Consider the following 17,862-nt stretch of genomic DNA (forward strand, 5'->3'; position numbering starts at 1 on the left):
CTGGCGCTCTGCAGACACTGCCTCAAATGCACCCAGACCTATTTTTCCAGTCAGTGATGAGGCAAATGTGAACAAAACCGCAGGAAATATAATGCACTTCTGAAGATATTTCCTATGATCTGCATTTCTTCCTAATCTATCCATCCATCCATCCATCTACCAACCATCCATCTATGTATGTAAATCAAAACTACACAGTATAAAACTACACAGGGCAGTTTACTCAAAATGAGAGAGATATTCAAAATGCTATACATACATTTTGAGACAAGAATATTGCATATATTAAATAGTACTTTTTACTTACATCTTTTCCTGTGTGTCTATTTATAAAAGTGCGTTTATTGCTGACATTTTTAGTTTTTTTCCATCATGCCACCCAACTGCTCAACTTGGTTATAAGTGGTACATTTTCTTTTTTTTGGGGGGGGGGGGGGGCTTTGCAGCAGCACAATGACAGTGATAGTTCAGATAAATAAATAATATAAAAAAAGAAATAAGAGGTATACCATTTTTTTATAATAATAGTAAACTATACAAGAGCATTAAACATTAGCATTATTTAACTGAGAAACAGTTGTAGACTACAACTGAAATGCACCGACTTCTTCAACACCTGAACCCCTATATGATTGAAGTTCAGGTCATAAGCTTTCTTAAATATTTCTTCTGTTGATCTCTAAGCTCTCTGACACAAAGCTTCAAGGGAGGACACTCAGTCTAGGAATCGCTGCTGCCGATGCCTCACAGTCACAGTGGAAAGTCTCTTGGCTGATTATTACTTTGTATAAACTTGGCTACCCGACATGTTCCATCTACCATCAGCCGTTTAAAGCACCTTCGAGTGCAGAGAGCGACTGCAGTTTTCGTACGGGTGGCCCAGATGGAGAGGGAGAAAAATATCTCGGCAAGTGTTGTTGGTGCTACTTCACATCAGACGAGAAGTGCTGTCCAGCTCTCAATGAGCAAGGCAGTAACACTGCCAGAGATGGGTGCTCCAGGTTTGACCCCATCATTTATTTCAACGGGACCACGACATTGATCGATGCAGAGGCTTCGGCAAATAAAAATGCAAGATCATCGGCCAAAAAACTTTGCGCAATGCCACAGTGTCATGATAACTTTCCATTTTTAAAAGTGCTGTCCCATAATATTATAAATTACTGTGCAGTGTTTATAATATAGAAAAAGTAGGGCTCCCCCCTCTTAATTATTACTCGACTAATCGATCGTTTTTGGTCTTAATCAACTAAGATTTATTTAGTCGATTAGTCATTTTTTTATGCTTTTTTTTCATGTTAAATAACTCATTTCCAAGAAACGTATGAGCACATCTCTGGTAAACACAAGATTTAAAGTGGTGCTTAAGCTTGATTCGCTAAAATGCGATTCAATATATGCGTCCTCTTTATGGCATTACATCTGCTCACTCGATTTAACAGAAGATTTAACGTGGATAAAAAAAAAAAATCTTCCATCATAGATTATGATGGAAGATGTGAAGGAAACATGTCTGAAGTCTTTCAGCACATACCCACATCGGTGGTTCCCAAACCTTCATTAAGCCATAGCACCAAAGGGAAATATTAGTTCACAGCCAGTCTGCACAGCACCCTTCAGCACTCATGTGTCTTTATCACCTTCATGTGACAATTGAAGAAACGTGTGTTTGCTCTTTCATCAAGACGTTAAACTGGGAACTGAAGTGCGCTGTGTGGCCAGAATCGCCACAGGAAGGCTGGTTGTCGCCTAAATCTGCAGCTTTCAGGCCAAGCTGTAAAGTAAGAGCTTGTTATATGTCCAAACCTGGCCTTAACTCCTCACCTGCACTCCCTGGAGCAGGCCTTGAAAGCTAATACAGGTGAAAACTGTAAAGACATAAATAATTGCCTGTGACTTTGACGCGTTAGAACAAGCTGGGGGTCGTAGCCTGATCAACTACTGCAATCAAGGAAAAAGAAGTTAACGCAAACTTCAAAGCTTCGGATGACAAAACATGTATGATTGAAAGGTTGAGCATTGTATTTTACAGGTTTCGGTTTAATGAGTCATGAAAAGTATAAAGGATGACCCAAAGCTCATGGACATAGAGACAGGAAACAACTAGAAGAGCGCAGCCCTCGCCAAGGCAATACCTTATCTCGCTACGTAAACCAAAGTGAGAAATAGTTTGTGTACCTTCCTCGAGATTTGGATCCGCTCCAAATTTGAATGTGTTCTCCCTTAGCCCATGCTACACCGTTACACAAAGTTTCATAAAAATCAGGCCAGTAGTTTTTCTGTAAACCTTGCTGACAAACCAACAAATAAGGAAACCAAACTGAAAACATAACCCTCTTTTGCGGCGGTAATAATCGTTCCGTAAACCTCCTCGTCGTTACAATTTTTACAACTTTTCCTTTCATTCACATTTGTATTTGTGTTTTTTGGCTTCAGGCCCTTGTGGAAGACATTCAAAATCAAACTCTATAAGTTTAAAAGATGCATTGTCATCACTCTGACAATAAGCGATTCCTGAAATGTTCCCTTTTTCGCTCCACAGTTATGGAAGCTTTTCCATCCCACAGCAACATCACGCCAAACTGGTCCAACAATCAAGAAGTCCTGGTTAATGTCAATGTTTTGGGGGTTTTCCAAATGAGTGTTAAAAGTGAAGGACTTGGTAAGCCTTGTGGGCAGGTTTACGCCAAAAAACTGAGCGAGATGGACCGCATTTATAATGTCATTGGAGTTTAGGCGGGGATCAACGTGCCATTGTTTGAACAAATTAGGAAAGAATGAAAACAAAGTCTCTCTGTAGTATTTATACAGTAGTTTGGGCAACGACCTGGATTGGCTTTGATATAGCACAGAAAGCATGGTAACCTGCTGATTGTTGGCATGTGGGAGAGTTTTCCATTTCAGCTCCCATTCGGTCGTAAACACAAATCTCTTGTGCGCAAAACCAGGTCCCGACGAAGCTTAATACGAGCTCTTACTGTACAATAAGAGTTTTTACAATAAGAAAGAGTGAGCTCATTGGGTTTAATGTGGGTACAGTATCGGTGCAGTTTTCCACTGCACATCTGAGCAGGTTTAGCTTTGCATGTGAGAGGAAACACAGGTAATGAGGAACCTCGTGCCAGCTGCCTCTGATGTGGGCCAACACCACGGATGTCTGGGGACCTTACCAACACACTTCAGAACTAGACCGTGAATGCAACGAGGCAGAACAAACGCAAAACGCTGTGCCAGTACGGCCCCACACATCCTGAAGCTTTTGGAAAGACAGAAAGAAAAGAAACAGTGGAGGTTGTATTGATTGCATGGCGCTGCGACCAGGTAGGCATCTGGAGGCTGCGGACAAGACTATTAAATTCCAGGCAAGCCCTCACAAGGTGAAAGGAAAGAAAGAGAGATAGCAACACGGAGAAAGAAAGACAGAGAAAACAACATGAAGAGGCAAGGAAAGACAGACGGAGAGAGGGAAAGGCAAAGAGAGACAGAGAATTAAAGAAAACAGAATTAAAAAGAAATGGGATAGGCAGATAGGAAAGACAAAGACAGAAGGTGAGACACATGGAGACGGAGACATAAACAGAGAGAGACAGAGACAGGAATGAGTCAGTCTTCCCTGCTCCTCCTAACCTTCCAGCCCTGCTCTCAGCTGGGTTACATTCCTGTCGGGTCTTGCCGTTTCTCATCTTTCCCTCTCAGCCTGTGTGTCCACTGTTAACTGTTACTAGCTTCAACTCCACTGTGTGAGATGCACAGGTGAGCAAACACTGATAACTAACCACATCCATCAAGTTCAGGTCCAACGTGATGGCCTTGGCACCAGGGCTGCACGCTCTTAGTCAATTAGTCGACTGATATCGTTCGTTTTGGTCCTAGTCACCTAAGATTTCTTCAGTCCATTAGTCATTTTTTACGCTTTTTCATGCTGAATGACTTATTTCCAAGAAACCTACAAGCACATCTCTGGTAAACACAAGATTTAAAGTGGTGCTTTTGCATGACTCTTTGTGAAGAATGTCAGTTTTACAGATCTGTCGAAAATCAACTAATCGATTAGTCGACAAAATCATAAATATTAGTCGACTGAGGATGTCTTTAGTCGAGGACAGCACTGGACATCCGTTTTAGAAACTCTTTTTTAAATAACTATATTTTTGGCATTTTGCCTTTAATGAACAGCGGCAGTTGAGATACAGATGGGAAAGAGAGAGGAGTATAACACGCAACAAAAGGTCCCCAGTTTGACTCTTTTAAGCATCAGTAGCCACAAGAGTCAGTGTACATGAATTATGTCATCTTGTCTGCAAGGGTCTGCACGAACTCTGCCCAAAATATTTTTGCTGTGGTCCATGTGCACACAGCCCTGTATGCTGACACTTCATATAGTTTAAATAGAACCACATACATGTCCGTGGAATATATTCAGCCATTCAGACTCATTGTGCAACATTAATCACACCAGAAAACACCAGACAGCTAATGCATCCACTAATTACACAGATCTATAAATCTGTTATTTTGATAAAAGCAAATTAATACCTGGATCCGCAACAAAATACACAGGGATAGAGAGGGATACATAATCACAGGATATCTTGAGCAAGATTATTTTCATTCATAAGCAGGACATTGATGTAAATGTTCACCTTCACCATCCACTGTTCAAATGCAGCTGGGGACCTTTGTTGCACGTCATCCTGCTCTCTCTCTCTCTCTCTCTTTTTTTTTTTTTTTTTTTTTTTTTTTTTTTTTTTTTTTTTTTTTTTTTTTTTTTCCCACATTTCCTGCCACATTCTGCAAGCTATGAGCAATAAGAGTAAAGAAATTCTTAGTCGCCTAACACTAATTTTCAACAATTTTGTCGACTAAGCGATTAGTTGATTTCCGACAGATCTGTAAAACTGAGTTTCTCCACAAAGACTCAGGCAAAAGCACCACTTTTAATCTCGTGTTTACCAGAGATGTGCTCAGAAGTTCCTCGGAAATAAGTCATTAAGCATGGAAAAAGGATTAAAAAAGAATTACTAACGGACTAAAGACCAAAATGGCCGATTAGTTGACTAACCGACTGAGAGGGGGTAGTCCAGCAGCCTAGTAAATATAAACCAAAAAAGTATCTAAGGATAAAAAGTGGTAAAGACCCAGGTGGTAAAGAATGAATTGTTCTTTACAACACTGTAACATCGTCAAACTGGATGTCGTCTTTCTCTTCTCCATCTCACCACTTCTCTTGTTCTGACTGTTTATTATTACTCTCCAGGAACAATAAGCCTGACCCTTGAAGCCTCTTTGGGTATTGAAAGTGGGATCGCTTCTGGAGCAAAAAGAGAGCCATGTTTAAACACGGACTTGCATCAAATGTTTGTTTGAAGAGCTCGTTGACGATTTGGTCACCTTCCAGGGTTTCGTCACAGCAATTACAGTGAAAAACCTCAAGCATTAGCTGTGGTTGTTGAGACACAAAGTCCTAATAAAAATAGAGTAATCCCTTAATCTGGGAGGATCAGCGGGCCACAGCTGGGTGCCAGAACGTTAGCAGTGAAGAAAGATATTTAGATATCTTGATATGTGTGTTTATTCACTGTATCTTTTGTAGAATTACTAAAAGTTCATTTTACTTTAAAAATACAGTCGATCATCAAATGAAGTGTAACAGAGTTTTTCAGGACACATACTTGCACTTTACGGAGCGCTCTATCTTAATTTAGAAAGAATTAATAATTCTGTTCCTCAACTAAAGGAAATTTTAATTTCTTTAAACCTTAATTAAACCATATTTTTGATATTAAAACTGAATGAAATGAGTCCACAGGAAGTTCATTTGTTGCAGGAAGATGATAAAACCAACCTGGGAGCTCTACAGAGCTTTTTAGCCTCTTTTAGCCCCTAGTTTGTTTGTTTCTTAGCGTACAAAGCTGCATTTAGATCATTTAGCGGTGTGTTTTTCAATCGTCAAGCAATGTACAGGTTTATAAATCCCTGGAGAACAGGAATGTTTTAAGACCTGACTAAAAAGCCTGAAAGGTGCTGGCCAACCTCAGGTATTCTGGAAGTTAAATCCAGGCATGAGGAGCCTGCTCATCCACGTTTGGTCTGTGGATCACTGGTCTGTATCCACGACGTTCCACTTCCGGGATTGCTCCGGTGCAGCAGGACATCCTGCCGGATGCATGTATTTTCGCCGGATGTCCGTCCCCTTCCTCTGTCTTGGTGTTGGTGTTCTAACCTCCGGTGGATTTCTGAGGACTATGGTTAACTGCTCCTCAGATCTCTGCAGGGTGAATCTATATAGACTATCTGTCCAATCTGAGTTTTTCCTCGCACAACTATTTTACAGTGGCTCCGTGCGGAGCTTATATATATATATATATATATATAAAAATTTAAAATAAAAAGGCACATCATTAAGTACATTAAATGGAAACCTATCATTTCACTCTTTTACTGTTGTTAATGTGTGTCTGAATATTGTATTGTTGTTACACTGTATCTGTTTTTGTTTGTTTTTATTCGGTAAAGCACTTTGAATTAGCCTGGCATATGAATTGTGCTATATCAATAAATTGCCTTGCCTTGCCTTGCGGTCTAATAACTGCAACATGTCCTTGACTTGATAAGAAGAGGAGGAGAAAGAAGAGGAGTCGGTCTGAAATGCCCTTGACAAAGACACCAAACTCCCAGTTGCTCCAGCTGAGCTGTTGAGCTGAATTTTGGGTAAGTAGGGCATGTTCACACAATTCCCCTTTGAAAGAATAAATATTAAAATAAGGAGGTGACTCATGTGCCCTGGTGTTAACATGTTACTGTGAAATGGTTTATTGTTGCATCTGCCTGACTGAGTGTTTTTTCCTACTGAGTGATGAAAATGTCAAGGATTTTAAGTGAAATGCACTTCTGTTTTCCTACATAGTCCGACAATAAAAAAAAGAAGAGTAAAGTTATTCCCAGCGGCTTACAGTATGTAACCAAGAATTACCGTATTGGTCCGAATATAAGACAGGGTTTTTTTCCTAAAAAAAAAGTCTGAAAAAGTGGGGTCGTCTTATAATCGGGGTCGAGACTTTCAGCTGTTAAAGTCGCAGAACGTAAGAGACGTCTCCTGTTTCAACAGCCAATAGAGAAGTCAGCTATAAGCTATGGAAATGAAATTATCGGAATCCATTTTATTTTAATGTTACAAACAGCTGGTCGGAAAAGCAGAGTTTTAGACGGAGTCTCAACGAGCGCCTGAAAGCCATGTAACGTAGTATGTTGGAGAGGGATAGAGAGTGACTGAAGAGAGGGAGCGCCCAGCGGCATTAGAACAAAGCCGTGACTCAAGAGAAATAAAAACGTGTTTTCGCCGATTAATCACTACAAGTGTAACTGTAGCGAGCATCTCACTATCACGAACGTTATCCACATTCATACACAGACGAAACAAATGATATACCCAGCTACAAAAAGCCTGTAAGTCGGAAGTTAGAACGGAAGAACAACGAGGCGTTGTCATGGAGATGTTACACCGTCTAAAACTGCAAACAGCCAGAGAAAATCTTACCGTGGTCCTCAAAGCAGCCGCTTCCAAGAGACTGACAGGAGAGTGTGTGATTACGTGACAGAGAAACGTAATGATGGGATGCCCATTACCGAAGGCCTTGGTAATATTTAATAATATTTGATCTAAAAGATGTTAAAAACAACAGCCTACCTTGTTTTATTCAATTTCAAATAGAATTATTTTCTTTATGATAACAATATTTGGCTTTTTTAAAGTATTTTTTCCAACAATGCGTCTTTAAAAAATAATATTATATATTATAATCAGGGTCTTCTTATATTCTGACCAATACGGTATGTGCTTTTGTCCCAACACAGGAGTTGGTGGAAAGGACTGCAAGCAAAAAAGGGCAATTCATGCAAAACCTCAAGGAACTGCATCAAGTCATAGTTCTGAGATACAGTCATGGCACCGTAAACATCGTAATGGGAACAATATTGTAAGCCATACAGGGGGGAGGAAAAAGATAAATCCGTCTCAGAACCAGCGGGGTGTTTCATGTCAAAGAGGTGCAAGCTGGGATTAATCATGCCTCTTTTATAAACTGTCAAAAATGGTTTTTTTTTAAAGTTCACCTAAGACGACAAGCAGCTGGAAGAATCAGAAAGTGAACAGTACACCCAGACACGGTGAGAAATGCTGTTGCCATGGTAGACAGGAATACATTTCTTTTCTCAAGGTCTCAATCATTTTAAATGCCTTCCGAAGTTACGTACTACCTCCCTAGCAGGTTTCTCCATGACATAATGTTAACCGGGGGAGTGGTTGTGTGTGTGTGTGTGTGTGTGTGTGTGTGTGTGTGTGTGTGTGTGTGTGTGTGTGTGTGTGTGTGTGTGTGTGTGAATCTCCGCCACTTTCCTTCTCCATTGTTTATCACCACTGAATTCATCTTGGCCCACTTCTATTTCCCAGCTTTCTGTGCTTCTGTCTGTTTTTCATTCCTTTCCCTGTAAGGTGGGACAGATCTGATGAGGAGCTGGATGGGTGGCAGGTTGTACTAACACTGCAGGGTTGACTTTCCACTGGGGTCAAAAATGTGTGGACTCCCGGCACTCCCAGGAAATTTTTGGAATGAAAGCAAACGCCAAATGACAGATGAGGACTATTAAAATAAAATTTAAAAAACCGTGGACAAATAGAGTCACTGAGGATGTCAGAGCTAAGTCTGAACTTATTTCCCCTGTGGTCTTTAAATGAGTTAGTTGAGAAAGTTAGTTTTTTTAAATAGTTTTTACTGTCCCATAGCACAAAGAGAATGATCATAAGACATCAGCAGGCACCTGTTTCGGATCAGAACCAGTGACTCAGCCGTTACTTTTCCAGCTACTCAGATTTCTGGACTTCAGTGCTCAACTTCTGGCCCAAAGTTAAAAGATATGTTACGCAATTCAAGTGTCTTTGAAAGACACTTTTTATGACAAAAATAATAATACGCAATTTAAAATGGCTTTGTAGTTCCAGTAATATAACTGATAACTAATAAGTATGACCCACTTTCAATTGGGTTTTACTCATATATTCCATTTCTTTTGCTTGTTTTTATTTAGCGTGAATATATTTTGCACTACATTTACCATCATGCATCATGCTATGGTTGATGCAAACAGGTGGTGTAATGTTGCCATGACTATGAAAATATTGCTTTTATTGCACTAACACTGCTCCTGAGACCTGCTTTTCCCCCCTAACATTGTTTATATTTTGATTAATCTGCACCATGTAAAGTTGTGCTGTTATACAGTAGCTACTAGCAGTTGCTGTTTGCCTTGTTACCATGGAGGTACAAACAACAGTCACCTGGATTACATTTGATACGGTAGAAAAACTTGAAATTCGATGATTATGAGCCCTGATCTTTTTTTTTACGATTATTTTTTGGGGCCTTTTAGGCTTTATTTGTACAGGACAGCTGAAGACATGAAGGGGGAGAGAGGGGGAACGACGAGCAGCAAAGGGCCGAAGGTCGGAGTCGAACCTGTGGCCGCTGCATGGAGGAGTAAACCTCTATATATGTGCACCTGCTTTACAAGGTGAGCTACCCAGGCACTCACTTTTTAAGGAAATTCTAAAAATATTTTTTTGCCATTTATGTTTGATGGAGCTTGCACTAAATCCAGTAATATTTGAATGACATATGTGTGTACTGGTTGGATTGAGTTATGAGATTAAGAAGTGGTGCGATTTTGTTATGCTAAATGCATCAAATTGTATGCTCCGAGAGACATTTCCAGTGCCAAATATTGCTCTTTTCTAATTTGTAACAGTAATAACTTGTTACCTTCTTTGGTGGTGCCATCCGTCTGCAGTGGCACTCCGGAGCCGGAGGGGTATTCAGGAGTGACGGTGACGCGGTAGGTGGTTTTCGGCTGAAGCTCCTGCAGCACGATGGTCGTCTCGGCGCGGACCGTGGTCGTCTCCAGCCTGGAGCTCTCGTCCCCTGCGGGTTCGTAGGTCAATTTGTAGCGAGTGACGTCTCCAGGAGCTGGCTGCCATGATACTCTGAAGCTGTCTGTGGTCTCTTCAGACACTCTTAGGTTCTGCACAGAGCCTAGTTCTGCAACAAATGTGAATAAGTTAGTTAGCATCACGGCTCCAATTTACCAGCTTCAAAAATAAAAAGGTAAATGTCTTGAGTCAACATACCTTCTAAAGTGGTCTCAAAGCCGGTCTCGGGCAAGCTGTCCCAGTTCTCATACTGAGCAAAAACTTTGACTTCATAGCGAGTGTTTGGAGTCAGGTAGGGGAGGAGGGTGGTGAGTGTGTCCCCGGGCAAAGACATGGACACATAATGCCCGCCTTCATCGTCTGCCGGCTTGAACTGAACCAAGTAGGACTCGACCTTGGCAGTGGGGTCGATCTCCCAGCTGGCCCTGAAGCTTCTGGGGCCGACCTCTGAGAAGGAAAGGGCCCTCGGTTGGATCAGTTCTGGTGAGAAAATGAAAGGAAACAAAGTTAACGGACACACTGCCATGTGGAGAATTATTTGAATCTAAATCACCAAAGATGATGCTAACTGAGCTGAGCCTTTCTCTTAGATTAAAAGTGGGTTTGCACTTTGGTAAAAAAATAAATAAACCAAGACTTCTTTAACCTAGGGATGTCACGAGAACTGGTAGTTCTGTACCAAGTCAGTGCCAAAATTCTAAAAAAAACGTGACAGTACTCGTTTTTCTACATTACCGTAGGTACCGAGGGATGCAATTCTTCCGGACCTTACGAGGATTCTTACGAGGACCACAATGGAAATAAGTTTGTAACTTTCTTGTGTTATCCTCGAAAGTTCTGATAAATGTACAATGTCACTGTGTTGGCATTTTGTTATGCATTTATTTCTGTTACTGTCTAATAAATCAATCAATCAATCAAAACCTGACGGTGGCAGTATATAACTACAAGTGTTCTAGTCTGCCGCTAAATGCTGGAGAAGAAGAAGAAAGCCGATTTGCACAGAAAACCGTACACGTTGCTCACTGAAGGCTTGACCCAACCGCAGTCAGCCTCTGGCTTTACTGTAACATTACATCTACAGCAAAGGCTTTTGCTCCCAAACAGAAAGTAAATCTGTTTCTGTCTGCTGTTGTCTGTCACAGCCTAACGTTAGCCACGGTAGCTACTGACATTAGCTTACTCTAGCGCTTGTTTTGGCGGACCACAACAACGGCAGAGAGAGACATACGTAACTAAACATGCTTGCTGTCTGGGAGTTCAGGGTCAACTCATGGAAGACGGTACCGTACGCTGGCTGTGTGGTAGGGGTGCACGACTCAGAAAATGTCACAATTCGATACCGATTTTCAGGCTCAAGATTCGATTCAAAATCGATTTTCGATTCAAAAACGATTCTCGATTCAAAAAACAATTTACAGTATGTAAATGTAGTTACTTTTGCCATGGGATTGCAGTAGACATACAATTTTTTTTTTTAATTCTAAGATTCTATGAATCGATTTTGAATCGTTAGAGCTTGAATCGCAATTCGAATGTGAATCGATTTTTTTACACACCCCTACTGCGTGGTGATGGCAGGCTTCGGAGCAGCCGGCTGTGGGTCCAGATTACATGTAAGTCACGCTCTCCTTGCCCCCTCCACTTAAACCCCCAAGTGTTATCCTTGTTATTCTTAAATACACGTTACAAAGGAGGACATGGGACTTATCGTTTTGTTTTTTAACGTGGTTTCGAATTGGATATCAAGAAACATGAAATTTCACGAGTATTGGTATCAATAACTTTGTTTTTTTTAGTTTTTTTTTACACACCGTGGTATCGACTTTGGTATCAAGTCTCGTGTAATTTTGGTGGTATCGGTACCGACTTCTAGATTTTTGGTATCGTGACATCCCTACATCAAACAAAGAAAACAAATGAAGGAATCCAGACAGTAGGCGGGCTGACCTACATGCCATTTAATAAAGATGTACACTGTACAACCCTTCTGACAGCTCCATCATTAAAACAACACAAGGAGGGCGGCTGTGAAACTCCCCACTGTGCGAGCTCTTTGAGCAAATATGTTGGATGGAAGCTCTGACTGCGCTGCTCACTCAGCTTCCTGCACACTTCTGTTGACATAAAGTCATTATTATATAAGAATTATATAATCGGCAATCAAAGCTGGTGTGAGTCATATTCTAAGTTGGCAGACCTGAAAGCTCCTTTTGGCAAAATAAGAGCGTGATTAATAGCCTAAGTGGGTGAAAAAAGTATTCACGAGTAACTTTTCTTGCTTGTTTAAACTTGATTAAGAGATGTTCGGGGATGGCTAATGATTTCAGCAAAAAGAAAGAATGCATTTCAAAGTCAAGTTCTGTTTACGGATACGTGACAGACAACACACAAGGCAGTCATCTGGTGATTCAACTGTGTTTGAACAAATGAAAAGAAATCTCTGCAACCACTATTTGACCCAGTTTTAATATTTCCACATGCAGGAACTCTCTCTGGCCTTGAAAGATGAAAAGGTGGACATGTGTTTAACACATTGAGGCGAAGAGAGGGTTCGGTTGAAAAAAGCCACACTTGGAAAAGCGACATGAAAGTAATTGTGTGCATGTGGACGGCTGTTGGTACTTCTCTGTATTCTCCTCCACAGTGGAGACTGACTGATACAGTGATTAATTGTTAAAATGTTGATTTGATCACTACAAATGTTCTAAATCATAATAGTTGACTGGTAGGTCTAATTAAACATGTACTTAAAAAGAAATTACTTCAAATTAACTTGCATAGACTGATGAAAAGCATTCATCGTCCATGGTATACACACACACACACACACACACACACACAGACACAGTATCAACACGTTTTGAAATTATGTAATAAATGAATGTTAGCTCACAAAATAATTGATATCAACGAGCTACCGGGGTGAGAAACGGAAGAACTTTGAGATTTCTATGATTAAGAAGAGTTCTTCTCGTGGCCAAGTCTTTATCAAAGCTCATTTGGTGAACGCTTCAACAACAACCCTAAACAAATAAACTGACAGCTTGGTACTCCATGGTTGGTACATGGTCATGCTAAGCTAGTTTGGGCCACTGATTAGACTAGAAGGGCACTCGGAGAGCGCAGACTTCCGCCAAGGCCATGCCCTATCTCGTGAATGTTAACGAAAGTGAAAAATAATTTGTGTATCCGCCCCAGGATTTGATTCTGCTCAAAAATTCAATGGTTTCTTCCTTGGCCTATGCTACACCCTTCCACTGAATTTCATGAAAATCAAGCCAGTAGTTTTTTCCATAATCTTACGGACAAAAAAACAACAACAAACAAACAAAGCGGACAAATGTAAGTATAAGCACACGATTTAGCAAAGTAGTTCCCACTACTGGACAATGGATGAACACAGGTGAAACAGATCTTCCTACAATTGATTTTATACTGTCTGACTGCAGAGTCACAAAAACAGAACAGAAAGAATCAAACTATTCAAACCAAGTAATTCATAATTTCCACCTTTACAGTGAAAGATAAAATTTAACTTAAGTTAAAACCAGTAGAAAACCACCAAATATTCCACTTGTGCATGGGAACATACAGAATAAAAAATTAAAAAAATACCTTTTTTGCCTACATATTTCAGCCTCATTTACTTAAAATAATGGCTGCTTTTGCTTTCATCATGATTTGGTTTATTTTCTGACAATATAACAACAATTAAACCCGAACATGACACAACAAATGAGGAATCAATAACAGGAAAGAAATATCTAAATTATACCCTAAAACAACTGTAGATTGCTCAAAGGAACTTGAATTAAGCACACTGTCATCAGCATAGAGGGTTAAAGCAACATTACTTACGTCTCTGGTGGATGTTGCGAAGCTCTTGCTCGATCCTAAGGCAGATGGACTGCGTGAGTTCTTTGGAAATTCTCTGGAAGGCATCAAAGTCCTCTACAGTGTACACATGGGTCTCTGCAGGTGTATTGGCGATGGCCTCCAGCTCAGATCGTACAGCATCCTTTACACCCACCGCGAAGATCTCCACATCAGCATTCCGCAGCTTGGTGGCTGGATCGTGGAAAGCGTCGGATGACTTCCCGTCAGTGATGAGGATGGTGACGCGGGGAACGTTGGGTCGCGCCCCTTTGGAGGCCTGGAAGATCTTCTCTCTCACGTAGCTCATGGCCCTGCCGGTGTTGGTGGAGCCGCCGCGGTACGGGAAAGTCCTCACAGCCTTGACCACGGCGCTCAGGTCGTGGTGAGTTTTCAGGTAGAACTCGGTGTGGGGGTCCCTGCTGTACTGGACCAAGCTGATCCGGACCTTATCTCGCCCGATGTCAAAGGTGTTCACCAGCACCTCCAGGAAAGCTCTGACTTTAGCAAAGTTAGCCAGGCCGATGCTGTAGGAACCGTCGACCAGGAGGACGACATCGGCTTGAACGTCCACGCGAAGAGAACACTCTAGATTGGAAAAAAACACACAAAGCACAATAAAAAGTTGTAACTGACTAACTTAAACGATAGCACGCTGAAATATATCTTAGGGTGTTTACTTATACAGTATTCTGAGACTTTTCATCCTCAGTTTCTTTCCTTATTAAGACTTGATGTAAATGGTATTTACGAGTTGGAGCTGCTCATTTTGTTAACTCTCATATGACAGAAACAGCATCAGGTTCGACCAGTGGAGGTTTGTGGTGCTGATGATAATGATGTGACATTTTTTAAGTATGGCGCTAAAGCTGGGAAGAATTAGCAAAAAGACTGTTCGCAGAGAAAACAGCTAGCCTGACTCCATCCAAAGTTAAAAAATAACACTCTTAAACCCAAGTATGACATTGCATCTTGTTTTTAATCCGTAAACAAAAAGAGATGTATAAACAACGACTCGTGGATTTAGTGGAAGCTATGGAAACTAAGCTAATCACCTTTTGGCTCAAACGTGAGAATAAAAAAGGGAACATTTTGTGGGAAAGATCTTTGAGCAATCTCCGACACAAGAATTTAATTTGGAGATCTTATTTTACCTTTTTCCAAAATGTTGAAGTATTCCTATAAAGTGACCTCCTGCCTCATTCATTCAATCAGAGGATCTTCTGCATTATTGATACATTAACAGACATTTCATTGAAGACTCTTTGTGTCTGAAGTAAGGGAAGAACCTTCATGTATCACACATTTACTAGAAAGCCAAAATTGACTAATTGGGAATTACTATTTTGCACTCACCCAGTGAAACTTTAACTGGCTGCGTCTTCTGCATGACTGTGACGGGCTCGCTGGGCGTCAGGCCCTTCAGGGCGAACAGACTGATTTGGTACTCTGTGTCTGGAGAAAGGTCTCTGACCATCACCGAGGTCTGGGTCGAGCCCACATACAGCTCCTGCCGCTTGGCGCCAGCCATCATGGGGATCATCTGCACCTTGTATCCAGAAACCTCTCCGATAGAGGCGCCCCAGGTCAACTGCACGGATTTTGAGGCCACCTCCAGGACTTGGAGGTTAGAGGCAGGCTCAACGGCTGCAAAAATCAGAGTCAGAATCAGAGTTATCTGAATCTTATTGTGCATTAAATGTACACTCATTTGTCTCCTTAATTTGGTTTTGAGAAAATATATTCAAAAAGGTGATTATCAGATAAAATAATGAATGATAGAATAACATTAAATATCAATACAAAAGGAATATTTAGATATTTTGGAAACATGTTTTTTTGTTTTCTTACTGGGATGAGACGTTTGACCACTGTAAAATTTATTAAATATGAAGCTACAGCCAGCAGATGGCTAGCGTAGCTTAGCATAAAAACTGTAAACAGGGAAAAACAGTTAGCCTGGCTCTGTCCAAAGACTTTGCCATTAATCTAAATACGTAAAACATGTTAATAAGAGAGTGTCAGAGTAGCTGGCAGGGGGATGTGTTACCTTCGGACAGAGCAGGGTTAGCTGTTCCCTCCTGTTTCCTGTCGCTATGCTAAGCTAAGCAGCTGCTAGCTGAAGCTTCAAATTAGGACAGATATGAGAGTGGTATCGATCTTCTTATTTAACAGAGCGTATAAGTGCATTTCCCAAAATGTTACTACTGCTTTAAGACAATGTGGGAAAAAAAAGGGACAATAGAAGGCAGAAGATGAAAACCTTGTTTAAGACAGATGTGATACTCTTAATTTTGTTACCCAGAAATAAAGGTAGTTTTTTTTTTTTTATCACATCTTACCTTCTTCTCCGCTGACGAGAGAGCTGAGTTGATCCTCGACGCCAGCGCACACCTGAGTGATGAGCTCCTTCTGCACATTTTTGATCGAGTCAAAGTTGGCGACATTATATATGTGACTTCTGTAAGGCGTGGAGGCCATCCGCTTCATCTCCTCTTCATCTGCCTGTTGGATACCTAAAATGGACAAAGAAAAAAATTAAATCCAAGTTGTGGTAATGCACAGTATATGGTAATTTATGACAATGGATAAATTATTCGATTGAAACCATTGTGATTGTCTCTAACTGCTGAATGTGGGGACATTCACTCATTTCTGAACTAAGAGGCAACTCCAGTAAATTCATAGCAGGGTTTGTAAAGTCACTGGCATCGTGTTAAGGGTTACGGTGTCAAAGGTAAATGGTGTGTTTGCTCCAGTTCTGTAAATACTGTACGTAATGAGCAATCTATAAAGATGTACTGTATAAAATATATATGAACCATATTAAACGTTCTCCAGCTGGATTCACAACCAATCGAAAGCCTTAATTTTTTTTATTCCGCTCTCGCTGGAAAGTCTGACAGCATGGCAGTAAATATGAGTTTTACAATCCTATATATTTTTTGCAACACTTGGACACTATCAGTAAAGCTGTGAGCCTTTACAGAATGTAGTTTATTCAAAGTCCGACTGAGTCAAATATCAATGTGAACATTCTGATCGACACAAGGGGAAATTAACAAGGTGCTTCTCCCTTCCTTCCTTCCTTCCTTCCTTCCTGTCCTGCTTACCTTTCTTTCTTCTTTCTTTATCACATATCTGACTGACAAAAACTAATCTCCACTCTACACAGTAGTGTACTTTACTGTGGACACTGTGGATAAGTCTGACTGCAGTACTTTACACTGTGCTTTTAAAACTTACTGGATTTCAGTATTTCTTTTTCATGTTATGTTTTTTTACCATTTATTTAAAAAAAAGAAAGAAACATTTGAAATACTTTACGCACACGGTTATGTCTTAATGTCGGATATTGAATGCCTGTTTCTGTTTGTGGACTGCGTAGTTACCAGGGAAAACAATGACTTCATTGTTTATCCCTGGTAAAGTCAATTTTTTATAAATATATCAGAATGTTGTTTGTGCAAAGAAAGAAAAGTATCACGTTCTCTGACATATTGACATAAAATATTTTTCTCACACCTAGCACAATTTTCCTTTAAAGCTTTAGTGCGTAACTTTTTGATATTAATGAACGTCTGTACACATTCAAGCCGTTGCCAAATGAGTTGCTACAAAGCTAATGAAGACTATCAGCTCCACACAACTCTCTCTGGATCTCTCAGTATGACTATGTTCAGAAGATGGTGGCGTCTGGTGACTTTCCCGCGCAGAAACTCGAGTGAAGATAACGACCTCTTCTGAAGAGTCCATCATGTTTTTTTAATCCTCCGTGTCCTCCTTGGCTACTAGCAACTGTGTCGAGGAGGGGTGATCACGGAAGGCTTGTATCATGTGGACGCGGTTGTGTTGTCATTACTTAGAATTCCTCATGGGGGCGACAGAAACTATTCAATTTCAATTTTATTTATAGTATCAATTCATAACAAGAGTTATCTCGAGACACTTTACAGATAGAGGAGGTCTAGACCACACTCTATAATTTACAAAGACCCAACAAT

At 40.6% G+C, this 17,862-nt stretch overlaps 1 protein-coding gene across 5 annotated transcripts in view; it reads right to left on the reverse strand.

The window, feature by feature from the left end:
* The window catches only part of col12a1b (collagen, type XII, alpha 1b), a 153,423-nt gene that overhangs the window by 123,960 nt on the left and 11,601 nt on the right, over positions 1-17,862 (reverse strand). For all 5 annotated transcript variants that reach the window (XM_039782832.1, XM_039782833.1, XM_039782831.1 and 2 more), the window contains exons 8-12: positions 16,201-16,374; positions 15,215-15,505; positions 13,844-14,446; positions 10,181-10,462; positions 9,816-10,091 (exon numbers count right to left, since the gene is read on the reverse strand). In XM_039782832.1, the coding sequence (XP_039638766.1) occupies positions 9,816-10,091; positions 10,181-10,462; positions 13,844-14,446; positions 15,215-15,505; positions 16,201-16,374 (1,626 nt within the window). The remainder of the gene's footprint in view (positions 1-9,815; positions 10,092-10,180; positions 10,463-13,843; positions 14,447-15,214; positions 15,506-16,200; positions 16,375-17,862) is intronic.

This window comes from Perca fluviatilis, chromosome 18 (genome assembly GCF_010015445.1).
Source record: "Perca fluviatilis chromosome 18, GENO_Pfluv_1.0, whole genome shotgun sequence".
Lineage (NCBI taxonomy): Eukaryota > Metazoa > Chordata > Actinopteri > Perciformes > Percidae > Perca > Perca fluviatilis.